At 47.8% G+C, this 16840-nt stretch overlaps 1 protein-coding gene across 1 annotated transcript in view; it reads right to left on the reverse strand.

The window, feature by feature from the left end:
• The window catches only part of ROR1 (receptor tyrosine kinase like orphan receptor 1), a 150174-nt gene that overhangs the window by 28750 nt on the left and 104584 nt on the right, over positions 1–16840 (reverse strand). The window contains exons 3-4 of the mRNA XM_063406907.1: positions 9325–9612; positions 7549–7579 (exon numbers count right to left, since the gene is read on the reverse strand). Coding sequence (XP_063262977.1) covers positions 7549–7579; positions 9325–9612 — 319 coding nt within the window. The remainder of the gene's footprint in view (positions 1–7548; positions 7580–9324; positions 9613–16840) is intronic.

Consider the following 16840-nt stretch of genomic DNA (forward strand, 5'->3'; position numbering starts at 1 on the left):
GGAGCTGTTACCTGGAATGACCACATGAAATATGGGAAAAGCAGATTATTCTCTGCTCTGAAGCACAGCCAGCACCCCCCTCCTCTCCGCTGGGTTAGGGGCTGTGCAAGTTTTATTTTCTGAGACAAATGCCTGATGGTCTCAGCTTCGTTTCAACAGGGAATAAAGCAAAGTTTGGAAGCTCTGAGTTTTTAATCAAATCCAATATTTTTGTTCCCAAGCAGCCTTAGGAACACAGGTCCCTGTCCTGAGGGGATGAACTCCAGCCCAGACAGCTTCTGCAGGGAGAGCAGTGGGAAAAGGCCTCTGGTGACACAAAGGCATTCATGGGGACAATATTTGGCAGGTTTGGCTGTTTGGTTTAACTCACAAGCCTGGGTTTATTATTAGTCAGACCCAGACTGCCAACTGGGCTTAATGATATTTATTATTTTTTACAATAGTTGAAGAATGTCTCCATGAGCACAATGGCCTGGAGGAAATGACCAGCAGAAGTAATGCAACTTTCCAGCCTTTCCTGATTTATTTTTTTGCCTTTCTGTTGTCAAAAGCTTCAAAATATCCTCACTTTGCTCCTTTTTAAAATAAATCAGGAAAATGGACACAGAGTCTGTAACTCAGGGTTAAATTATGTCATCACAGGATTTAAGTGTTTTGGAAAGACTGATAACTGAGATATTCAATTAGAGAAAGGAAAATTTATCCAATATCTGTACTTTGCTTATCAGTCCCCTTGGAATCATAGATTTATAAAGGTTGGGAAAATCATTGAGTCCAATGAATAACCAGGACCCTGTGGGGGATTTGAGAATTTCCTGGATCCAGGGTTAAAAAAAGCAATAAGGTCTTGATATATATCTATAAATATGAATATAAATAAAGTCACTGATACATAAATAAAGGCAATAAAGATAGAATGACAGCATAAATGCCTCTTTCAATGTTATCCTCGCTCTCAACTCCCTCAGTCTCCAGGATTGGCCACAAATCCCACATGCCAGGTCAGGGAATTCCAACTGTGCAGCTGCTTGTGTGAAAGTCTGATGGAATTACAAGCCCCAAACTCCTCCAATCCTGACTGGAGCATTCCACAGGGGACACCTCCACCCCAAACATTTATTCCCATCCAGCTGTAGCTGCTGTGGGTGATCCTGCACAGAGGGAAAGCCAAGCCAGCTCTTCAGTTTGCCTTTCCTTTGTGCTCCCCATGCCCAAGTTCTAATGCACCTCACTCCCTCCTCCCTGCCTGCTTAAAAAAATATTGACACCTCTGTAATTAATTTGTTTTCAGATAATTCAGTCTCCACGCTGGGCTGGGCCTCTCTCCTGTGCCACGTGTGGCCAGGAGGGGTTTCTGTTTGCCCTGCCCGCAGATAAGGGAGCCCTTCAGCTGAAATCTCACAAATGGTTTTATCAGATACCCTTCCAAAAGCCAAAAATACTTTCTAAGGTCAATCTTTCACCAAGCTCCAGGCCCATTTCTTTGCTGCAGGCTTGCCACAGCATAACCAGATGCAATTTTAGCCATTTCATGGCAAAGAACGTGGCTGTTTGCAGCACTGCTCAGGTGAGAACTGATGGGCGATGCAGGGCCACAGCAGACAGGAGCAGCTGGATTTCGGGAAGGAATTCCTGGCTGGGAGGGTGGGGAGTCCCTGGAACAGAATTCCCAGAGCAGCTGTGGCTGTCCCTGTCCCCTGGCAGTGCCCAAGGCCAGGCTGGAGCAGCCTGGGACAGTGGAGGTGTCCCTGCCATGGCAGGGCTGGCACTGGATGAACTTTAAGGTCTTTTCCACGCCATCCCTTCTGTGATTCCATTCTCTTTTCTGTTTCAGGCCACTCCTGCAATAGTTTGGGCTGATCCCCCCCGAGCTGGTGCCCTGCAGCTCCTCCAGCTCCAGTTCAGGCCCCTCAGCCACACCTCAGACCCTGCTCTGGCCCAGCTGCCCACACGTCTGGGAGATAAGGGGAGGTACAGAGGCACAGGAGCCTGCTGTTCCCAGATAAGGTGTAAATTTAGCTACCTAAGTACCCTGAGGTCGATAAACACCCTGCAAATGCTCTGCAGCCAGTTCACCTCACACAAGGCACAACTGTGCCTTCCTAAATTCTGCATCAATTCACCCAGAGCTTTTCAGTCCTTCTTTGCTCGCTGAGGAAAATCCAAGAGCGTGACTCCCAAGAAGCCGCGTGCCCTGTCCCTGGGCAGACTCCTCACTGTCCCCAGTGCCAGGCACAGCAATCCAGGGACAAGGTGAGACAGTGGCACTGGAGATAAGCGTGCAGCACATCAAAGAGCCCGTGGAGGGGACAAGGCCAGCTCTCCCCGGGAACATTCCCAGCAGATAACCTGCCCCAGCCCTGGCAGACTGAGGGAGGATTCTTTTCCCTGGGATGAGGTCATCCAGCAGGACGTAACGTGGTTTGTGTCAGCATCAGCCACTCGGGCTCCAACCTTGCACCACGTGGGGCTTTTTATCCCACCCAAAATATATTTATATTGGCCTTTGCATGGAATATCCCACTTCAGGCTTGTGCCTCAGATCCCACAAGCTGTAGGAATGAGCTGCAGCACCAGCACACAGTGGGAGCGTAAAAGATCCCACACCAAAACACCTGGGAACTGTGTCCAGTCCTCATCCAGAATTTCCATCTCTGAACAGCAGGAGGGAGTTTCTGTGCCAGCCACAAAATGTGGGGCGGGCTGGAATTCCAAGATTCCAGGAGTCAAGCCTGGCAGGCAGAGCGCAGGGACGAGGCTCCCAGGACGCTGCTGGAGCAGTGAATCTGTTCTGGCCTCTTGATTGGCATTTTTTTCTTTAAATTTTACCTTCTGTGGCCAAAAGAGGAAAGTCTCTGTGCTCCTCTTTGAAATCCACAATCACACACGCAGTTGGCCGAGCCTCACCTGGATGCTGGCCAGTGCTTACACATTTTCTTGTTGCAGGAACCGTGCTGGCACACAGAGCCACTGCACAAAAGATCTGTTTTACTGAAAAACCCAGATGTGTTTAGCTGAAAGTTTAAAAGAAAATTGAAAAAAACCCCTCAATCATTGAAAAAGATGGGAGAATCCAGGGGGGTTTGTGGTTTCACAAGCCTTGCAAGCTATTTCTGGGAATCACAAACCCTATTTCATTTTATGAATCAGATGCTCCTTAAAGTTACAGCCCTCTTGTCTCCTCTTTTCCCCTCTCCTTGTTCCCAGTGGTTAAATAAAGAACAAAACAATGCCATATTTAGGATATTTATATATAGAAGAGGCTCCATGAGGAACAAAAGGAACGTTCCAGAGGAATATTGGCACCAGGATGTACATATTCCATTTGGGAATATATCCCTGCCATACACACCCAGGTTAAACCTCTTCAGAACATGCTCACAACACAATAAATAATAAATACAGAGCATTTTCCTGCACCCTTCCCACTGGATTCCACTCCAGCAGGGTTTTTCCAGCTCGTTTTACACCAGCCCATGTAACCTGGCATTTTCCTTTTCTTTCTCACCACAGCTCCTGTGGAAGTTCTTGCTCCAGCACCTCTAATCTCAGGGATTTGTGCCCAGGATTTCTGCTGCAGTGGGTAAAGTTTGGGATAAGCACCAAGCCAAGGCTCCAGGCATCGGGAACAATGGAGAATGAGACAAAAAGCACACAAAGATGAGGCACAGAACCATTTCCCAGGCAAAGGGTCTCTGTTGTTACACTGAATTCTCTCATCTCCAGGAATCTGCTGTGCTCTGACCTCGTTCTGCTCTGGTTCTGATCTCTGCAGCCACACCTGAGGTGAGGACACACATTCCTACATCCTTAAGGGACCAACCAGGGATGATGGATAAAAGTGAGTTTCAAAGGGACGTGGAGCACAGGAGCTTCAAAAATAATGTTCAAAATCTGGGTTGGGGGAAATTTTGAGCAGCAATGTCTGCAGTGCAAATTCCTGCTTTAGTGGAAGGTGTCCATGGCAGGGGGTGATCTTTGAGAGCCCTTCCAACCCAAACCCCTCTGGGATTGTGTGAAATGTTTGAGTGCAAACACACAGCCACAGAGAATGCACAAAGCCCTGGGTGAACCCCCAGGATGCTGCCTTTGATCTCCCCAGAATTTTCCACTCAACTCAACCTGAATCCAGGAATCCATGGATGAAGGGAGGAGATGGCTCAGCTGAGGGTGGCCTCTCCCAGCCACAGCTCCTCGACCTCTCTGCCCTCCTTGACACCATCCAGGTGTTGGAAACTCTTCCAGCAGCCTGAGAGCCTGGAGCTGCCTGCTGGGGACACATCCAGGGGTGGGACACGGGCATCCCCACCCTCCTCACATCCCCTGAGCTCCCTGGAGCTGGGCCTGCATCTGCAGCACCCACAGATGAAATAATGATTTATTTATAAAGCATGAGTAGGGCTCGTGGGGTGTTTTTGTAAACAAAAGAAGCTTCTCCCAGCTAAGCAGAGCAGCAGAGCAGGATCATGGAAGGTGATTCCAAGGCTTTTCCAGCTTGTCCAACAGGAAAGAAGGATGAAGGGTATGGAATTCACACCCTCCCCACATCCCCTGAGCTGCCTGGAGCTGGCTCTGCATCTGCAGCCCCCAAAAATGAAATAATGATTTATTTATAAAGCACGAGTAGAGCTTGTTGTTTTGGGGGTTTTGTTTTGTTTTTTTCTTTTATTTTTTTCCTTTTTTTTTGGGGGGGGGGTTTGTTTGTTTAGGTTTTTTGGGGTTTTTTTGTTTTGGTTTGGTTTTTTGTTTTTGTTTTTTTGGGGGCTTTTTTTGGTTTTTTATAACAAAAGAAGTTTCTCCCAAGCTTCTGTCTAAGTCATTGCAGCAGAGCAGGATCATGGAAGCTGATTCCAAGGCTTTTCCAGCTTGCCCAACAAAAAAGAAGGATGAAGGGTATGGACAGTGACGCCCTCCCCACATCCCCTGAGCAGCCTGGAGCTGGGCCTGCATCTGCAGCACTCACAGATAAAATAATGATTTATTTATAAAGCATGAGTAGGGCTTGTTGTTTTGATTTTGTTTTGGGGTTTTTGTTTTGTTTTGGTTTTTTCTGTTTTTTTTCCTTTTTTTTTTTTTCTTTTCTTTTGTGGTTTTTTTTTTGTTTGTTTTTTGGGGGTTTTTTGGTTGGTTGGTTGGTTTTTTCGGGTTTTTGTTTTGTTTTTTTTGTTTTTGTTTTTTTGGGGTTTTTTGGGGCTTTTTTTGGGTTTTTTTAACAAAAGGAGTTTCTCCCAAACTTCTCTCTAAGTCAGAACAGCAGAGCAGGACCATGGAAGGTGATTCCAAGGCTTTCACAGCTTGTCCAACAGGGCAGAGCCCTGAAGGATGTTCAGGGCTGCCCACCCTGGGGCTCCTGCTGTCCCTGGGGACAGCACTGCTGCCTTTGCTTCACACTGATTTCCAAATCAGACTTTTGGCTCTGAGACAGCTCAGGGAAAGCAGCAAAAACAACAGCCATGAATTATTGTGTTATCCCTGCCTGTCTCCTTTAGAGAAATCATCACTGAACATTCCCATTCACACTTGGCCCATCTGTTTTTCTGCCATCACATCGGGGCAGAGCTCTGCTCCTATAAATTATGGAAGGAAAAGTGCTGAGAGTGTGGATGTCTTTAAAAACACAATCCTCAAATGAAATCTGTAAATGGACAGAACCTTCCACTCATGGGTGGCTGATAAAGACATGGGAACAGCAGGCCCAGGAAGTTGCCATCAGTTTTGTTCTGAATTTTATGGCCGAGTTTTCAGACTGTTCCCAAGGAAAGTGTTTCCCCAGAGGTCAGCCAGGTACTTCACCTCTCACCCTGGAGTTGAACACTGCCACAGATGGGCTTGGTTTTCACAGAAAAAAAAGCAGACAAAATGAAATTCATAGCTACAAATTCATTTTTCAACTTGTACAGGGAGAAGGCTGCACGTGAGTGAGTCCCACAATCCAATCCCCAGGATATTCCTTGCACTGAGGAACAGCAAACACAAAGAACCAGAATTCGAGGTAATTTCCCTCCTGCATTTCACAACATGCAACTGAAGGGTGATTAAATATCTTTTTTGGTTACAAAACTGTAAGGCACAACTGCAAAATGAACTATTAAAGAGGACATACCCCTTTCTTTTCACCTTTTCACATCCATTATGTGCATTTTAGCTGGTTAAGTTGTGGGGGTTTTTTTGGTTTTTTTTGGAAGGGGAGCAAAAAAACTGCAAACCTCTGCCAGAAAGAAAGAAATGGGGAAAAAGATTCCCAAATGTATTTTGTTTTAAAAAGTGAGGCAATCCTGAGTGGCCCAGGCAGTGAAATCCCAGCCCAGCTTTGTGCTCTCACGTGGGTTCTGACCACCAAGGACGTGTTGTACAACCCCACAAATTTCAGAAACCCCAAACTAGGTGGGAGCAGCACCAAATCCCCATTTTCTCACCTCATTCATTAAATCTCCAAACAGCTGCAGAGCCCAGCAGCCCCCAAATCCCACAGCACCAGGAATCTTCCTTTCCCAGAGCCCCACAATCACCAGAGAGAGCTGAAACCCCAGCTCAGAGCTCCCCTTCCAAAACAAACTCCAGGATTCCACAGCAGGCACCTTCACAAGGGAAGATAAAACCACATTTTAGGCTGTTCCATTAGAGGGCATCCTACAACATCCTTTTGTGGTCAGATGCTTCTCCTCTGTTATATCCTCTGCAATAATTCATGGGAGATCTTCCATAAGGAGCCAGGAACATTCACATTCCCCGGGTTTTACATCCCTTTTAATTGCATTAATTGCATTTAAGGATTCATTTTCTGGTTTAGTTGGTTCTGTGTTTCCCTCCCCTCACCAGGAGAGGTGGATTTTCAATATTTTTCCACAATGGGAGCTGTGAATAAGCAGCACCACAAAACTGATTTCAAACCTCAGGACAGCTGGAGACCACACTGAGGAACAACAAGGCACTGAGCAGGTTTGATCAGATATTTTGAAATCAGACAGAAAAGTGAATATTCTCAAAAACTGCCCAAGACAGAAGCCCCACTGCCAAAGTACAGGGTGGGAAATGCTCAGAGCCTCCACAGGAGCCAAAGCTGAGCTCGGGGAGCTGAGGCACAAACAGGCACTGCTCCCACCCACCTGCTCAATCTCCAAAACCTCAGGTTTCAGCCAGGTTATTAATGCAGGTACACAGAGACAGACACAGTTTACGACCCTGAAAATCAGCAAGAAGCCCCAGGGCAGTAAAACCTGCTTGTAGTGATAAATATTGTCCAGCCTGGGCTGTGACATGGATGAAGTAGCTGTAGGTGCACTGAAATCACTGCACAGACTGAAGGCACCAGAGGATCTAAAGGTAATAATATTGGAAATTAAGAAGTCTGGGGTAAGAAATGGGAGTTGACACGATAACATGAAAATATAAGTGCGAGACAGATAACTCAGTTACCATAAATTCCCATCCTATCTGACTTAAAAAGCAGAATGTAAAAGTGCTCCTGTCACACGGAATGACAAATGAACTCCTGGCTGCTGAAATGCAAGATTAATGAACCCACAGAAGAGACATGAAAGGACTTACGAGGATCCTGGGCTTGCTGTTGGCGGGGGACCTGGAAGAGTGACAGAAGAAAAACAGCAGGATGAGTTACGGCGAGGTAGCGAGCAGGAAGCTTTTGAAAAGCTTTTAAAAGATAAAAGCACCAGGCTGTGGTGCTGGCTGTGGTTTTTGTGGTTGAACAGAGGAGTGGCAGCCCCTCAGCACCAAAGACAAGCCTGTATTGGCTGCAGAACATGACACCAGGACAATAAACAGGTGAGCAGCTCACCCTCCTCCTGAAACTGCCGTAGGAGAACATCTAATGATTAATTTCTTATCAGGAATCAGAAAACATGGGAGATTTATGAAAAAAAGACGATGAAACTCATCTCATCCATCATTCCTTGTGTGTTATTTGTCCAGTTCCAAAGAGGATTAACCAGGACTGTGTGCAAATATCTTCATCTCAGTGAATTATTTCCCCCTGACCGTGGAGGAGGAGAAGACACACAAAACCTGTTTCTCGTTTGGAATCTCCTGAGTGGAAAGCTCAGCTTTGAAGGCAGTTATCTCAATATAAACTTGGGAGAATGAGTGCTTATTTTCCCTGACAGGTATAAATGTGTCTCATCTCAGGCCCTCAGCCTGCAGTGCCAGCTGAAATTTCTCACTCACCAGACACAGAGGTCACTGAGAATAAAGGAGTTTTTCTCCTCTGGTCTGAATCTACCCAGGTACCACATTAATGGGGCTCAGCCTGGAGAAAAGGAGGCTCAGAGGGACCTTGTGGCTCTGCACAGCTCCTGACAGGAGGGGACAGCCGGGGGGATTTGGGATCTGCTCCCAGGGACAGGGACAGGAGGAGAGGGAATGGCCTCAGGCTGGGCCAGGAGAGGTTTGGATTGGATATTGGGAAAATTTCTCCTCCAAAATTATTGGAACAGTCTGCCCAAGGCAGTAGTGGAGTCACCATCCCTACAACTGTTCAAAAACCATGGATGTGGCACTTGGGACATGGTTTAATGGTGAATGTGGTGGTACTGCTGGGTGCTGGTTGGACTTGAAGACCTTGGAGGTCTTTTCCAACCTGGGCATTCCGTGATTCTATGAAAACACAGCTGTTCCTACACTCCCATGGATCCAGTTATTTAGGAAATCTGTGTGAAACTGCTTCTGTCAGGGAACAAGGGGCAGGATGAGAGGGAACGGCCTCACGTTGTACCAGGGGAGGTTTAGATTGGGTATCAGGGGAAAAAAAAATCATGGGAAGAGCTGTAAAGGATTGAAATGGGTGGCCCAGGGCAGTGGTGGAGTCACCATCCCTGCAAATGTCCAAAAACCAGGTGGAAGTGGCACTTGGGGACGTGGCTGAGTGGTGAACATGGCGCTGGCTGCACTTGTGGATCTTAAGGGCTTTTTCCAACCTGGACATTCCGTGATTCCATGAAAACACAGCTGTTCCTACACTCCCATGGATCCAATTATTGAGGAAATCCGTGGATGGGGGTAAAGGGCAGAGACCCCAGCCCTGTGGGACAGACAGGGCCCAGAGTGTCCCTCAGGGCTGTCCCATGGCTCCTCAGCTCTCTGTTTCTCCACGCTCCATCCCAGGGAATGTTTCTGCCCTGCCCTCCCAACATTCTCTCTAATAAGCAGAGCTGCAGCCACTCCTGGGCTCTCTGCACAACCTGGGTTTAACAAATTTAACGAATTTGGCTTTTCCAACCCAACGATCCCACGATGCCGATCCATCATCGGATCACCGCCCTCTCCTAGGCGAGAGCTGGAGCGGCCAAGGAGGAAGAGGAGGGCACTCACCGAACTTGACGAAGAGCACGCCGGTGGTGGACACGGTCCTCCTGCCGTTGGTGGCCACGCACTGGAAGTAGCCGGTGTCGGTGGTGTCCAGGTTGCGGATGCGCAGGCGGGAGCCGTAGGGAGTGGCGCGGAACGAGATCCTGCGCGGCTCCTGCACCACGGGCGCGTCGTTCTTCAGCCAGCGCACCGTGGGCGGGGGGTTCCCCGACACCCGGCAGTGCAGCTCCGCCGTCTGGCCCAGCGTGGTGGTGATGTTGTTCATGGGCTCGTCCAGCGTCAGGAAATAATCTGGGATTGGGAGGAAAGAAGGGCAGTGAAAGGGGTGCAGAGCATTGTGGAGAGAGGTCCTGCTTGGCTGTGGAAGGGACACAAGGAAGGTGGGGGTCTGCTGTTTCAACATCTCCTGTTTGGCTTCGTTTAGCTCAGAAAAAACACCACTGCTCTTTTTCCTTCTCCTTTTCCTAACCAATGAACGTGAAAAACACCTCAGCACTCCAGTTGTTCATTTTGATGCTGTCCTGCCTCTGGTCATACCAGAATCCACCAAATACAGGAATATATGAAAGGAATTGTTCAGAAGTGAAACTCCTGTTACATAGAGAAGCCAAGGCTGCCCCTGGATCCCTGGCAATGTCCAGGGCCGGGTTGGACACTGGGGCTGGAGCAGCCTGGGACAGTGGGAGGTGTCCCTGCCATGGTAGGGGGTGGGATGAGATGAGATTTAAGGGCTCTTCCAACCCAAACCATTCCAGGATTCTGTCTCCAATAATTTGTCATTTTTCATTCTGTCTCCAAGTCATTTTTAGTGACTCACAGGCAGAGCAGTGTGTTACCCATGATTTTGTAACCACCAGCTGCAGGGATGAGGAATAAGGATCATATCTGGGAAAGGGGATTTTATTCTCACTCAGTGTTTCCATGGCTAAGAGTAATGAAGATTCTACTCCAATCTGAAATAGGGATCATGACTGAAAAATCCAATTAAATTAATATTATTAGGATGAATCTCTCCTAATCCATTCCTGAGCACTGCCTTCTGTCAGGGGCTATTTCATTGGGCATCCTTCAGGAAGAGGCCCATCCCTAATTCACTGTATTCACCATTTCATTAAATCCCTTAAAGGCAGGGAGGGAGGTGGGGATGGGTTGGGGAGTGGAATCCTCAGGCTTTCATCTCCAGGTGGCTGTTTGTGCCCAGAGCCATCTTCAGCTGCTGGCTGTCCCAGCAGGGTGCCCAGGAATGAGAAATCCCAACTGGATCTGGCTCCTGAACTCTCAGAGGAGGTCAAGAAAAGCCAGAATCAGTCAGTGAAGCTGGAATCACAGAATTATTTGGATTGGAAGGGACCTTGGAGTTCATCCAGTTCCACCCCCTGCCACAGGCAGGGACACCTTCCACTACCCCAGGGTGCTCCAAGCCCTGTCCCCATCCCTTGGACACTGCCAGGGATGGGGAATTCCCAGACTCGTGCTGTGCTGCTTGTGCTCCATCACTCCCAAGTCCATCTGCAGTTAACTCCAGCAAGAAACCTTCCTACAGGTGTGAAAACCCCTCCAGCACGTTCCAAACCAGCTCAGCCACCCCACCTGCCTAGGTAAGCCACTTCCCTAATTATTCCCTGCAATCTTGGCTTGCCCAGCTCCTCCCTTCATTATGGTCTGTGGAGAGCAGTATCTCTTGCCTTTGTTTTTAATCTGTTTAGCACACCACTCACCCTGTGTTTGCACAGCTCTTTGAACAAGGCGTCCCTGTCCTCACCTGGTCCCAGGAGCCATTTGGGACAAACATTTGGCACCCAGGCCCTGCCCACAGGTCTTTATTTCCACGTGTATTTTTTCACTTAAGTTCTAACCTGCAGGTGTGAAACTGTGCTTCTGTCAGGGAACAAGGGGCAGGGTGAGAGGGAACGGCCTCAAGTTGTACCAGGGGAGGTTTAGATTGGGTATCAGGGGAAAAAAAATCATGCAAAGAGATATAAAGTGTTGAAACGGGCTGCCCAGGGCAGTGGTGGAGTCACCATCCCTGCAAATGTCCAAAAACCAGGTGGAAGTGGCACTTGGGGACGTGGCTGAGTGGTGAACATGGAGCTGGTTGTACTTGGTGATCTTAAGGGCTTTTTCCAACCTGGACATTCCGTGATTCCATGAAAACACAGCTGTTCCTACACTCCCATGGATCCAATTATTGAGGAAATCTGTGGATGGGGGTAAAGGGCAGAGACCCCAGCCCTGTGGGACAGACAGGGCCCAGAGTGTCCCTCAGGGCTGTCCCATGGCTCCTCAGCTCTCCGTTTCTCCACGCTCCATCCCAGGGAATGTTTCTGCCCTGCCCTCCCAACATTCTCTCTAATAAGCAGAGCTGCAGCCACTCCTGGGCTCTCTGCACAACCTGGGTTTAATAAAGCCCCACTAATAGCCCGGGACCAGAGAACCACATTAATTACCCACCGTAGGGTTCCTGTACCGTTTATACAGCTCCTGATAATGCCTGGAGACTGCTCCAGACATCCCCACAGCCAGAGAATGCCCTGGCATGGGCTGCCTGGCACACAGCACAGGGAAAAGGAGCTTTTAGGGCTCCTCAGGAATACACGAGAGGCAAATAAAGGCCTGAGGATGGAGGGCAGGTTCCCAAAGGCTGGAAAAGGATTTCAAAGCGTCAGTAGAAATCATAAGGCAGTGAAAAAGCGTGGCTGCAGTTTCTCTGTAGGTACCAACACAAGTGGCCTCAGGAGCTGCTGACTCCTCTGATTGTTTTCCACCCTCCTCCATGAGCTACTGCAGAAACACTAAAACAAATTCATCTGCTGAATTCACCCTAGATTAGTCCTCAAATCCATAAATTTAGCATCTGAATCATAAACCAGATCAAGCAGCTCACCTGAGGTGAGATTTAAGCAGGGCAGCTTTGAAGCCATTGGGAGCTCTGGGAGATGTTTCTCACAGATAAAGAAGTTTTGGAATTGAAAATGAACTCCCCAGAAGCCTTGGATTGCTACTGAGGCACACAACAGGGTGAGCATCCCTTCCCTGGCATGCACCAAACTCATCCAGTGCTGCCCTGGCCTGGTGTGGAGGGGCTGGAGAGAAGCCCAGTTGTATTTTTAATGTGTCTCTCACCTTCCAAAGCCCATCAAAGGAGAAATTCTTCCCTGTGAGGGTGGTGAGGCCTTGCCAGAGAAGCTGTGGCTTCCCCTGGATCCCTGGCAGTGTCCAAGGCCAGGCTGGAGCAGCCTGGGATAGTGGAAGGTGTCCCGTGGCAGGGGTGGAATGGGATGAGCTTTAAGGTCCCTTCCAATCCAAACCATTTCACTGTAATTCATCTGACCCTCTCCTGCCACCCAGGAGCTCTCCAGCTGGAGCTCACTCCCTCTGACCTAAAGGACATTTTCTTCAAAAAAAGGATGGTTTTGTGTACTGGGAATGATCCAGTCTGGTGGCACCGGCCTTTAGAAAGTCTGAGTTGAATCCTGGCTGGGAGCAGCCTTGGGTGAATCAGCTCAGTTGTGATTTTTAGAAGAGCCAAGGGGAAGTAGACACCCAAAGCCAATCAAAGCTCACATGGGATTTGTGCAACTAAGGCCTTTTCAAAACAGCCTTAAACCTTTTGGCTCGATGTCTGCAGCCATAAAGTGAGGATAATAATCCCTCTGACATCATGGGGAGGCTGCTATGTACATTAATGAGATAATGCTCATAAAGCACTTTGAAGGTGAAAAGTGCTATGCTGGGATAAGCACTGTTATTATATTTTAAGTTAAATCTCGGGGTTTCGAGCACAGAACAAAAGCCTGTCCGTATTTTAGAGCAGCACTCTATAAAAACATTTGGGAAACGTTTTAATTTGCAGAAGTACGGGAGAATAGCCTGAAAGAGCTCTAAATAAAATTTAGCCCACCTATAATTTAATAATAGTCAAACTGATTTTTTTTTAATTTGTAAAAACAATTTACTGCTGGGCCTAGACCCTGAATGCCAAGTTTCAGCCCACAGAGAGGTTTTTTTTTAATGGCTGAGTTATAAACCCTTGAAAAATGCTGACAGCCCCTTTACTAGAGCAGCACTAGCGGGTGCCCTATAATGAACTTTTAAATGACTTGAGATAATATCTGGAAAGCCAAGCCTGAAATATATTTCTGGGTTTGAGCCGTTGCCAAGGCAAACACAACACATCATAAGTCATCCTCATGATTCTGAGCGCATAAATTGGAGACACTGCATATAAAACCCAAATATTGGGTATCCTTCATGGCCAGGCTCCGGGCTGGTTTGATGTTACAGAGCAGCAGCAGCTGTGCAAGGACGAGCTGCGGGCGTTGCGTGTCTCCAAAGAAGAAAAGGGTCTGTATTTCCACAGCTCTGCCTTGACATTGTTAAATAGGAGCCTGCCCAGCCCTAATAAATCCTCCACTATTCTACTACTTTTAAGTGGAACCCAGGTGGCTTTCAAAATAAGAGCTCGCCCTGGCCGGCCAAGGAATGTTAATCTGCTCTGCGACCACATGGTTGCTGCATCTTAAATTACCAAAGACACATCTTAGAGCTGTAAGGCCCTCTTGGCTTGCAGGAGGGTTTTGCTGGCCACAGCGAGACCTTTCCCCCCAGCACCGTGTGTGCTGCGTGTTTCTGATTTCACAAGGTGCTTAAAGCATGGTGGGGATGCAGGATTAGACCCTGCAAGGGTCATTTTATGAGAGGAGTTGTTGTTTCATTTATCCTCCTCTTTCTGCCCCTCTGATCTTGCGGAATATTCAAAGAAAAGCTAAAATTAAAGTCTCTGCTCGAGCCTAACCCAGCTTTAATCCAGGTGCACAAGAGAGGCTGGTGAGCCAAGCTCCTTCCATTACAGATGGGGAGCAACACAGTTCTCTGCAAACATCTCCAGAGCTTTCCTCAGGCAGCTGTGGGGACACCTTGTCCAGCTGCTGCCCTGGAGGAGATTTTAATTCTGGATTTGAAGATTCAAACCTGCAGTGCAGAAAGCAGAACCTGCCCCGGCTGGAGTAAGGCACTGGGACACCGATATTCCAGGATTCCATAAATGCAAATTCCACTGCATTTATGGAATCCTGGAATGGTTCGGGCTGGGAGAGGCCTCAAGGATCCAAACCCTGCCACGGGCAGGGCCCCTTCCACTGTCCCCACTGATCAAGCCCTGTCCAACCTGGCCTTGAATTGTGTTTGTGAACTGAAGGGTTTGGAAGAAGTGTCTTGGGGAAAGCTCCATTTTCATTCATCCGGAGCCTTGGATTATCCACGAGTCCAGTGTGTGCCACAGCTGGATGTGCTCCACAGTCACAGATATCACACCACCACCGAGCCCGCTCCACTGGGAATTTTCCATGTGGAATAGCTGCCTTTGGAGAAGGTCACCAACACAGAGCCCACCCAGACTGAGGATGCTGGAGAAACCCGCTGGCTGCTCCATGGAAAGGAAGAAAGCAGCAGGATTCCTGAGGGAAGCGTGGCCATCCACACCCCTTGGAAAAAGGATTCATGGATTGCTGGATCTGCCCGTAACTCACAAAGGAGACAACTCCCCGTGGGTCTGATCACCAGACCTTGTTATTAAAAGGGGTAAAAGGAAAACTCCCACTGAATTTCACTTATTTTAAATGAATAAACAAGAGGAATGACAGTGGGAGGGAAGAGATGCTGCACTCAAGTCATGATCTGGCAACCCTTGAAGAATATCAGGGTTAAAGAAGTCCAGATAATCACATGGAAATATCCAGTCTCCAGTCTTGGGACAAAAGGAAACCCTCTGCTGCCTTAGCCTGCCCAGCTTTACTCCCAGTGGGTTTCCTCAGAGGAGTCAATTTGGGATGTCTGTGGAAATTCTGTCCTGGACTTTCCCTTCCCATGAGAGGTTCAGTGCCACACAGGATAACTCAACCAGGCTGACCATGGTCAGGCTCCAGGCCTGGTGGATTTTCAGACCTCCACCTGTGACTGTCACTGGGGTTCTCAGAATTAATTTTTATATTCTGATAATTGGCAGTTCAGAGATGGTGCTGGGCTTGTGGAGGGAACCCAGACCTCCTAAAAATTATCCGGAACATGAATCCCACTGCTTTTGGGTGGGAACTGGACACCTCACTGCCCTCCACGAACTCTGGAATGCATTTGAGAGTTGCTTCTGCCCTTCCTTTCATCAGACAACCCTGAGGTTTAAGGACAGATGTCTCAGAGGGCACTTTGAGGGGAAATGAAGCTTTTCTTTACTCAGGAACCAGTTTTATAGCCCAAGTAGGAAACCTCTAAACTTTATCACCAAAAAAAAAAGTGATTTGGAATAGGTAAACAAATGTCCACATCCAGCTATAAAGCCAACTACTGAAAACCATCAAGGGATTTTGTAGTCACTTTAGAAGCTGCTCTGCAGTAAAGAGCCACAAAGAAAAACTCAAGCATTAAAGGGAGGGTGTATGGAAAGGTATGTGCCTCAAGATTAATGCTGTGGAGTCAAAGAAAAGCTGTTATTTCTGACATTTTGACATAGCATCACTTTAGGATCTGGTTCTTATTAGCCCTTTCTGTGCCTTTTAAAGGCCTATTTTTTTTTTCAACCCAAAATGTCAGGAAATTTGGAACAGAAACGTACAATAAAACACGTCCCTTGACCCTCTGATCTATCAATCTTTCAAATAAACAAAGATAGCTGGATGAGCCAGGAAAGGGTTATTATATATAGTTACCTTATGTATAATGGTCAATATTCACTGCACAAACTCAGATTGTACAAAAAACCCGATGTGAGTGAAGCTTTTTGTGAAAGATTTTTGCCCTGAAAGCCCAAAGTTACTCAGGGTGGTTTCATTTTCAGGCTGCGTTCTGTGACCTTCGAATTTCACACCCTGTATTATTTATAAATGAGACATTCATGGAACACAAATTCTCAAATAAAAACGCGCACTCCGTCAGTGGAAAAGCAAACAAAAGGAGCTAATGTACTGTGGCTAAAAAAATTTTCAAACAAAGTAGCAGTAATTTACTGCCCTGCTACTAACGGGACCCCACAAATCGAATCAGAACCCTGAGCCCCACCAGGGGAGCTTGATTTACCCCATATCCCCCAGATAATAAAGGAAAATAGAAAGGTAAATTGTGCATGAATGTGAAGCTGTAATTCTTCCCCTTTCAGCACACGTATCGAATTCGCATCCCCTGATTCCAAAGGAGGATCTGGAACCTCGGAAGGACTGGGCCCAAAGGCAGGAGGCCTCCATCCACCTGGATTTCCCCACCTTTGGCTGTGTTTATGTTGTTTGGGATGAAGTTTGCCTGGGAGTCGAATCCTCCCTGGGAGATCCAGGATTTTCCCTGCAGGACCCACAGCCAGGTCCTTTCCCTGCCTGGAAGGACCAAGGTGGAGCCTCAGCCTGGATCTGTCAGTGAGGGGAGCCAAAGGCTCCCTGAGCAGCCTGGCTGCACCCCTGGGTGTCCTGCAGACCTTCCACTGCCTGCATCTCCCTCCTCCTGTGCTGGAGCTGTTGTCCAGCCCTTCAGGGAATGT

This window comes from Prinia subflava, chromosome 10 (assembly GCF_021018805.1).
Source record: "Prinia subflava isolate CZ2003 ecotype Zambia chromosome 10, Cam_Psub_1.2, whole genome shotgun sequence".
Classification (NCBI taxonomy): Eukaryota; Metazoa; Chordata; class Aves; order Passeriformes; family Cisticolidae; genus Prinia; species Prinia subflava.